The sequence below is a fragment of the Anguilla rostrata genome, chromosome 15, assembly GCF_018555375.3.
Source record: "Anguilla rostrata isolate EN2019 chromosome 15, ASM1855537v3, whole genome shotgun sequence".
Classification (NCBI taxonomy): domain Eukaryota; kingdom Metazoa; phylum Chordata; class Actinopteri; order Anguilliformes; family Anguillidae; genus Anguilla; species Anguilla rostrata.
The window spans coordinates 8,494,650-8,504,898 of NC_057947.1; the positions used below are offsets into that span (position 1 = coordinate 8,494,650).

Genomic DNA, 10,249 nt, shown 5'->3' on the forward strand with positions numbered 1-10,249 from the left:
CAGTTTTAAATGGCAACTCCAACACGATAAAAATAAATAAAAAAGAAGTCTTATTATTTAACACAGTAGTGCAATGCCAAAATAAATCCAAGTTTCTATTAAACCCATTATCAAAGTAAAAAGGTTAGGTCTGCATATGAAGCAATGTGCAACATGTTTAGCGTGTAAGAGACAATTGTGTCTATTGTTGTATTTGGAATCAAATGTCTGTAAGAATGTCAACACATGTTCTGGACTGTAGGCTAGCTCTTTTCTTGGAAACTTTTCACTACTAACTAACGCTTACATTGCAGTATGAAATATCCACATTATATAATACCACTGACCTATTTAAAGACACTCAATTTCAAAAATAACGTATATAACCGAAATATTTTTTTTTGAGCAGTAATACTTACATAGCAATGATGACATTTTATCTGTGTTCAGTAGATAGAGACAGAGACAGTAGGCTAAATCAATGACCGTTCTATCTGCTTCTGTTCTGCTCCAGAAAACAATGTCAGATAGGTCTATCAGCAAATATATGGCTTAGCTATGCGCAGAATAATAATAATAGTATTTCAATAATAATAGTATTTTCCAAGAAATTACGAGAAATCGTTGACAACGTTTCATTAGGTTCAGCGTCTTTTACTGCTATCCAGTGCCAGTACCTCAGAGTGAATGCGTAAGTGAATGCGATGATAAGAAAATGTTCGGTTACGCTGACCTAAAAAACGCTATTCCAAAAGCAAAATAGACATTATACATCGTTAGAAAGCTTATACTCTCGCCTACTGAATAAATAAATTGTCAATCAAGTCAGACTGTACTAAAAAGGGCGACAATGCCGTAAACAACACGTGTGGTATTACGCACAGAATAACTGGAGATCACCCTTTATCAACTTCAACACTTAAAATTAGAGGGAATTGGGAGGAGAAAGTGATCCCTGAGACCCAGCTGAGGCAGCATGCGGTAAATTCAAAGCTGGAAAATGCAGCTTGGGACAGGCCAGTTTGATTGGCAACACCGCACCGGGACAGAGGCTAGGTAGCTTCCTAAAAATCAACGTGTGCCACGGGTCGGGTACGGAGGTAAAAGGAAAAATTTGAAAAAGAAGAAGGGTGGCCTCCATGGTCATTGACTTAAAAACTTGACCGGGAGAGCGCGGTCTGAGCTGTCATTGGCTGTTCGGAGGGCACATCTTCATATCACATCCGCCTCTCCCATTGTGCGGCGGGCTTCAGTAACATTGGTAAATATTTATTAAATTTTGATCTAGTTGGATAATTATTTAGCAATGCAAGAAAGGTGGATATACTTTGTACCCCAACCTTTGTTGTGAGTATTAAACTATACCCATACCAAACATGGTTACTTTAGGTTCAGGTTACGAGAAGATGAAGAATTATTTTTAAGACGTACAGGCTAGGGAACTATAATACTGTAATATTCTAATAGCCTGCACTCACTTTGAGTTTTTCACACCTGTTGGATATTTGAATTGTATTTGCTAATTATTCAATTTGACTTTCCTCCATTCGCTGGTGTGAATGGAGCGGCCTTGTTAGTGCTGGAATATTGAAAGTAACAGACACAGGTTCATTTGGGGGCTTATACAAAAATAAAGCACTTGAGCCCTCAGAGAGAGGGCTGCAGAGAAAGAACTTACAACTGCCCTGCAGGACACAGAGAGAGGGGGTTCAGGGCTGTCAGGAAACAGAACGCATGCTGCTCTCCTGTTGGAACCTTAAGAGAAACTAATTTCCTTTTCAGGGTTTGCTCTCTTCATGAAGAAGTTCCAGACTGCAAAGGCACTGCCAGCCAGAGCCAGCAGCAACACCATCACTCCCACCACTATCCCAGCCACTGCTCCAGCAGAGCGTCCCGCAGAGGCTAAGAGAGAACATGGAGAAAGAGGGACTCATTTTGGAGAAATAGAGAAGAGCTGGTAATAATCAGGAAGGAAGAAAACAATAATAATATTAATAACAACAACAATGATAATAACAACAATACATTTATCAAACATCCAGAGGGACTTACAAAAAGTGCCTCCATAAAGGTTCATACAACAAGCAGAGCTGATGCCAAGTTAGCAGTCTGACTAAGGCTGCATTCACACCAGATCAGGCAATGCGGAAAAAACGTCAGTCTTCCCATTCATTTGAATGGGGGTAGTGCGTTTAGGCTGTGGCAGTGGGGACCGCATGGGGTGCCGAAAAAAAAACACAGCGGCCTGCGGCAAGAAAGTTGAACCAGTATAAACTTTTGCCGGAACGCAACCTGACATCACGCTGCAGTGGCCAATCACGTAAGTTGTTTAAATTACCATGTAGGAGTCCGCTGTTTACCGAGCAACTGTCAGATGAATCACTGACGCGATTCATTTCACGATTCAGTCATCGTGATTTGACAGTACCGGGTTATGGGACGAGTACCAAAACAATAATTACCAGCTAAATATCAATTCCAGACGTCGGAATTAAGCTGTATAAAAGATTCACTATTCAGCAGTTCTTGTATGTTAGTTTATTGTACCTAGCTAAGGAGTTCATAAACCAAACGATGATACTCTCCCAGTGGTGTCCTCACTTGGTTTATTTTGTGTAGCCAGCTTCGATGACTTTGTCTGGCTGGCAGTCTATGCTGAAAAGATACTCTGCGTTTGTGTCCATTTTTTTTTCTTTTTGAGTTAGCGGACAGGAAATGGGGGGGGGGGGGGGGTTAAAGTTTACAACATAACATGGGCCATGTAGTGACACGCCCACACCACCGCACAACCCTGTGTCAAGGTGCCGAATTGCCTGATCTGTGAATGCAGCCTAAGTGTAGTAGCACATTAGTAGTAGGTACTGAAGTAACGTTGTAAGCCTACAACATTTTATATTAATATTATTATTTCCATTATTTTCCCAATAGATTGCAGCAGCCATAACTCAGCCAAGAGGAATAACAGAGTGGACCAATAAGATGCTGAGCCCTGCATCTGCACAAATACAAAGAGCTGAAGAGGAGGACCGTACCTGAGACGTGCACAGAGACAGAGCTGATGGTCTTCTTGGTCTCAGGATCGGTCACCTTGTAGACTCCGGCATCCTCCAGTGTCACACTCCTCAGCAAAAGGGTGTAGTTCTGGGCCAGAAGCTCACATCTCTGAGCACAACGCTCCCCATACCTGGCTGGGCCTTTATTTGCATCGAGCATCAGCACCTCATCTGAACCAAGGCCTGCACTGAATGTTACCCTCACTGGGTCTGCGGTATAGAGCGGTATGGAGAGCAAACCACCGGCCTTCACTGTGAGGGTCTGGGGTGGGTGGTCTGTGAGGACAGGGAATTAATTTACATATTTGCATATTTTAGATTTTCATGCATATTTACAGGGGATATGGACACATTATCAACAGCAGTCAACTTGATCATGTAAAAAGATTTTTTTTTTTTAATTATGCTATGGAAACATTTGATGGGACTGAGAGAGAGAGACAGGCAGACAGAGATTTACAAAGCATTCCTGGCATACAGGAATTAACAGCTCAACCATGTTGCTTGGGGTAGATGAAGGCCCTGATGCAGCATATGCTATCCACTGCATACCACCCAAGGCTTGTGGGTTTTATACAGACTGGAATGATCCTGTCCCCCCAAAAACAATCGTAAGAATAATAATAGTAATATCCTTTGTCAAAAAACAGCTTTTAGGGCTATCAAATCCACAAGCACTAAAAACATTCATTCAATCTGTCGGAAAAACGGCAGCATGCACTGACCTATAATTTCTAGTTTCACATCTGAAAGAACGATCTCATCATTGTAGTACTGGCATTTGTAAATGCCGAGGTCACTGTACACCACGGGACTGAGGGTGAGGCTGTAGTTTCCCGGCTCTGTTAGGTGGAAGGATTCCACCCGTCCCTGGAAGCCATTTCCAGAGGAAAAGCCTTGTGTGTGGATTTCGACCACAAGCACCCAGTCAGTACGATCATATGGCTGAAACAACCAATCTACATCCCTGCTGGGGGCTCCATGGCACGGAAGAGTGAGGGAATGGCCGAGGCTCACAAACATGCGGTCAGAGTAGACTGGAGATGCTGCCAGCTGGGCTAGGAGAGGGAAGTTGGATGTTCAGTCAGCATAAGAGAGAGAAATGTCACAGGGCTTGGCCTTTCATACATAAGAGGGAAATCTCACAGGACTGGGCCATTCACGCATAAGACAGAAATCTCTCAGGACTGGGCCATTCACGCATAAGAATTAATAATTTATAGTTTAAATCATTTCAATCTAAATTTTTGTCCACAAATATGGCAGTGAAGCATGAAGTTTTTATTTATTTATTTATACACACACACAAGCACATACAATGCTGTAAAAAAGTGTAACAACTTTGTTTGCCCCCTTCTTGATTTCTTTTATTATTGAATATTTGCCACACTGAATGGTTTCAGATTATTAGACAAAATGTAATATTAGACAAAGAAACTAAGAGTAAACACAAAACACACACACATATACATATGTGTAGGATATGTAGTGTTTAGATTTTGGCCTTAGAGAGGGAAACAGTAAATAAGAATGTGGCCGGGCAATTAGAAATTCCACTGATACCCTAATCTAGGCTGACAATCTATGGGTCTCAGCTCCTCAGAAGAGACAAACCAGATGGCACAGGACACCATATCGGGGGTCAGAGACCCTACATGCCTAACATTCAATATATATAATATATATATATATATAATAAAAGTGAACGTTTAATTTTGGAGAGATATTTCAATCCAAATAATCATTTTTTTCAATTGGCCTCTAATGGATTACAAGGAAAGACTGAGTAAGGATTATTAGAAAATGCTACAGTGAAATTTCACAGAAATGGGGTAGTATGTAGACCAGGAACCCAACTGCCAGGAAAAAGTGTCAGATTATCCTGAACTTTTACATTTAGAGAGAAATACGTATACAAACTTTCATATTTTCTAGAGCCGGTTTTGAAATTTCACTTATCTACTTAACCTCTTAGCGCACAGCCCCTAGTGGTGGGCACGCCCGCGTGCCTAAATTACTAAACTCAAACATTCGGTGCTACTGGGACTAAATATTGAATAAATATAAAACCTTACTGTTGGTTTTACGTGTAGAGATGTCCCTTTTGAGACTGCGTGGTCATATATTGTCTTGGACAATCCGTTTGGGAAATATAGGCGCATCTGTGACGCCTGGGTATCTTCCAAAATAGCTGTGCGTAACACCACACCTGTTGTTTACGGCGTTGTCGCCCTTTTTAGTACAGTCTGACTAGATTTACAATTCATTTATTCGGTAGGCGAGAGTATAAGCTTTCTAACGATGTATAACATGTCTAATTCTGCTTTCGGAATAGCGTTTTATAGGTCAGCGTAACAGAAAATATTCTTAGCATAGCATTCACTTACGCAATCAAACTCTGTTAGCAGACAAATACGATGCACCTAACGAAACATGTTCAAGGATATTTCGTAATTTCTTGGAAAATACTATTATTATTGAGGACTTCTGAACATAGCTAAGCCATATGTTTGCTGATAGACCTAGCTGACATCGTTTTCTGGAGAAAAACAGAAGCAAATAGAACAATATAATTGATACTGTCTCTCTGTCTCTATCTACTGAACATAGAGGAGATTTCACCATTGCTATGTAAGTATTATCGTTCAAAATATTTTGGTTATATACGTTCTTTTTGAAATTGAGTATTTTTAAATAGGTTAGTGGTGTTATATAATGTAAATATTTCACACTGTAATGTAAGCCTTAGACGGAAGTGTAATAGTTTTTGTGAAGCATGCAACAGTGATGACGTCAGAGCTGGAACATTGCCAAAACGTGGTGGACGGGTGAAAATTGTTTTTATGTTGTCTCATCCCCATACAATAAAACATACGAGAGTACAGAGTATAGAAATACACACGAGTTAATTATTACACATTTAGGTACTGTACCGCATTGTGTGACAATGTTTTTGCATTATTTTTTTAATCTGATAGCAATGTTTCATCTTAAACCCTCATAAGGGGCTCATTTATATGCTTTATAATGGACAAAAAACATTTTATTCAATTTTGGAGAGATTTTGGATATGTTTCTGGACACCTGGCTATTTTAGACCACTGTACTGACTGATAGCTTGTAATTCCCATTTGAAAATTATGCAACAGTGATTTTCTTGAGTCAAAACAGTTGATTTGTAGTGAAATACATGGATATGTTATGATTTACAGCAATGCATAATTTAGACATTTTGGATAGATTTGGAGATGCTGGGTACACTGCTTAGTTTTTGCTTCATACATCTATAGTAGTTCTACATATCCACCCTTAGATTTTATGAACTTGTGGTCAAGAAGTTTTTGACCTAGCACATGTATAATTTAACCTCCTGCATATATTCAATCTCGCAGTATTTCATTGCGAACTTAAAAAGTGCAAATTTATTTTGGATTTTTTGTCAAAACAATTGCATTTGTGGCACTTTATTTCTTCTAAAATTATGAATATAAACTAATCTGTGTTAGTATTGTAAATTGTACAAATGTCTTGCTTCATTTAAGCCATTTTTCAAGTCTCTGTGGTGTTCACGTCTGGAGTTATAAAGCTTTAAATAGGGTACCCCCTAAATGGGCAAGGATTGGCAAAATTTGGCTTGTGCCTTAAGAGGTTAACCTTAAACGACATTAACTTTAAACTTTTTGAAACCAAATACTTTCATTAGTGCGAAATGCATGTGTTTAGTTTACTCACCCAACAGGAGGCAAAAGCTTGCAAATCTCATTTCCGGCTGGGAATCGCTACTGAGACATCTGACTAAAAACTATTTATTATAGTATTACGTGAAAATTCCTTAATTTAAACTCCCTTCACTAAATCAGACGTCCATTCTGCGCCGTGGCTCCTTCTGTCTCTTTCTGTTTCTTTCTTACTTCAATTGCTGTCCTCCTCCCCTTTTCTCTCTCTCATACACCCACTCTCTCTCTCACAAACCCACATCCTCCCTTTCTTACACACACTCTCTATCTCTACACACGTGCACGGCCTCACTCTCTCTCTCTCACACGCACACATACTCCCTCCCTTTCTTCCTCTCTCTCTGCTGCATGCTGGGAGTTTGTGTTGATGGTGAGGGTGTGATTTTGAGAGCGTGCTGAAAGTGCAAAGTTTTTCACCTTTTTTCCTGTAATTACTGTATGGTTTAGTGTTATTTATTTTGCAATTGTGTTTGATTTCGGTTTAGTGTGGTAAGTGGTGGGTTTTCGTTTGTTTGCCTGGCTGGTTGAGCCAGTGATTGCTGGGGATTGCCCTTGAACGAGCAGTTCTTAAACAATTAACCTCTTTTCTCCATCAGAACAACCTGCTAGAACCTCACCAGTCTGGCTTCCGATCCGGGCACTCAACGGAGACTGCATTCCTAGCTGTGACGGAGGCACTTGCCACTGCAAGAGCCTCACGCCTCTCCTCTGTCCTGATCCTTCTTGACCTGTCTGCAGCTTCTGACACGGTCAACCATAAAATACTCCTCTCCACCTTGGCTGGGATGGGAATTGCCGGGACTGCCCTGTCTTGGTTCGCTTCCTATCTTGCAGATAGGACCTACCAGGTCACCTGGAAGGGGTCTGCCTCTGCTTCTCATCCCCTTGTTACGGGAGTGCCGCAGGGATCTGTACTGGGTCCTCTGCTGTTTTCCTTATACACCAGATCTCTTGGTTCAGTCATTAATTCACATGGCTTTTCCTATCATTGTTATGCAGATGACACACAACTCTTCTTTTCTTTCCCCCCCTCGGCCACACAGGTCAATGACAAGATCTCCTTCTGCCTGGCTGACATCTCCACCTGGATGGCCAGCCACCATCTGAAGCTCAACCTCAACAAAACTGAGCTGCTCTTCTTCCCGTGCAAGACCTCCTTGCTTCGTGAACTCTCAATCACGGTTGATGGCACCACAGTGACTGCCTCTCACTCTGCCAAGAGCTTGGGGGTGGTCCTGGATGACCAACTGGACCTCAAGGAGCACATCAAGGCAACATCACGGTCCTGCAGATTCCTCCTGTACAACATCAGGAGGATTCGACCATACCTGACGACGCACTCCACCCAGCTGCTCGTCCAGGCTACGGTGACCTCTCGCCTTGATTACTGCAACTCTCTCCTTGCAAGCCTGCCAGCTTGTGCCATACAGCCACTACAGATGATTCAGAATGCCGCTGCCCGACTCATCTACAACCTCCCCAAATTCTCCCACGTGACTCCTCTGCTGCGATCACTTCACTGGTTACCGGTCGCTGCCAGGATCCGGTTCAAAGCCCTGACCCTTGCCTACACTGCTGCCAACAGGACAGCCCCCATCTACTTGCAGGACATGACTCAATTCTATGTGCCTGCTTGACCACTCCGCTCTGCGGCAGCAGGGCGCCTTGTAACCCCTCCCACCCGCCCAAAGGGATCACAGAGCTTCTCCACCCTAGCTCCCCAGTGGTGGAACGAACTCCCCGTCCCTCTCCGAACCTCCCCCTCACTACCCATCTTCCGCCGTGGCCTGAAGACTCATCTCTTCAGACTATACCTAGACTAACCACCACCACGCTGTATATTTCACTCTTTTATAATAATAAAAAAAAAAACCCTTTTTCCTGTCACTTGTTACATGTTGCCCCATCCCTGCACTTCTTGGTAATTTGTATTTGTCCTAATACTGTAGCTTATTCTTCTGCCTAGTTGGCTTTGCAGATGTTAGGCCAGAATAGTGTTCATTGTTCTCGGATAGAAATAGCTGTACAAAATAAGTATTGTACCTTACTGAACCCGTGTTCAGCAGTTGTCTACGACCATGAAATGCACTTTTGTATGTCGCTTTGGATAAAAGCATCTGCCAAATGAATGTAATGTAAGAGTTACATAAGATGGATAAATGATTAGGGGCCAAGCACCGAAGGTGCAGGGCACCTATTGTAGTATTATTATTATTATTATTATTAGGGGCCAAGCACCGAAGGTGCAGGGCACCTATTGTAACTGTTAGTATTATTATACTTTCCGCAATGGGAGTCTATGGCAGCCCATAGAACCCCTTGGTGAATTTTGATGAAATTTGGCACATTGATAAAGGACAGTCCAATGTATCCAGGCATCAAATTTGGGGTCAATCCATCCATCTCTGTAGCGTCACTAACAGGCCAAATTTCAAGGTACATTTTTGCTTATAACTTTTGAACCGTTTGTCCTAAGGTTTTAAGGTTTTTTCCCCTGAATACTTGGGTCATCATTTCGATTCCAATGCAACCATTGCCGTTAAAGTCCACCATATTGGATTTTCCACCATTTTGAATTTTTCGAAAAACCTATTTTTACGAACTAGGCCATTTAAAATACAAAAATGACCGAATGGCTATTTAAAATACAAAAATTACTATATGGCTATTTAAAATACAAAAAAGTTTATTCATTAGCTAAAAGGTCTGAAGTAATAACTCAATAAAATGCATCCGGAATCATAATAACAGCAAGTACATGAAGAGCAGAATAGATCACTTGCTCACGTTAGTACCCTACAGTGCTGAACAGAGGAAGGCTTGGATCTGTACTTCTGCTTTGACGGAGAGTCACTGCAGGGAATGCACACTGACATGTAAATTTGCAAGGGCAAATGTTACGTTCGGCTCGAAGGGCCGAAACAAACAAAGTCCAAATCACCAAAAAACATGACAGAAACTGATCTAAAAACACAAACTCAGACATTTATTAATCTAAAACACAAGCTAAAACAAACAAAAATCCACAAAGTTCACAAAATAAGAGTCTTCACAAAAACCAACAAAACATAAACCACACAAAAGAAACCCCAAAGAAGATCTCCCCAGCCTCATACTGCAGGAAGTCTGTGTCTGAGTGTAACCCATAGAACCCCTTTGTGGATTTTGATGAAATTTAATTTATCTAATCACTTCCTAATTGTCTATGTCCGCAACTGCCATAAGCCCAGTCTTATGACAAGGCGCATGACTCTCCGAAAATCCTTCTTGTTTCTTGCCTCTGTTTTTGAGCAAGCTAAAAGCTGAACATTGTCATTCAAATTCATGGTTGAAACTAAAACAAATAGCAATATGCAGCGCTTAAATCTGCAGTAGGGCATAGTAGCCTATTGATGAACAGTTGAAAGGAATCAAACCGTTTTTCGCCTGTCTGAGTGTAACCTATGATTTTGTCACTGGAACGCACACTGGGTTATGTAA

General features: G+C 41.4%; 1 protein-coding gene across 1 annotated transcript in view; it reads right to left on the reverse strand.

Annotated features, from left to right (window-relative positions):
* Positions 1 to 44: 44 nt before the first annotated feature.
* The window catches only part of LOC135240344 (uncharacterized), a 39,143-nt gene continuing 28,938 nt past the window's right edge, over positions 45 to 10,249 (reverse strand). Inside the window, exons 8-10 of the mRNA XM_064309708.1 lie at positions 3,758 to 4,090; positions 3,012 to 3,308; positions 45 to 1,881 (exon numbers count right to left, since the gene is read on the reverse strand). Coding sequence (XP_064165778.1) covers positions 1,736 to 1,881; positions 3,012 to 3,308; positions 3,758 to 4,090 — 776 coding nt within the window. The 3' untranslated portion in view covers positions 45 to 1,735. The remainder of the gene's footprint in view (positions 1,882 to 3,011; positions 3,309 to 3,757; positions 4,091 to 10,249) is intronic.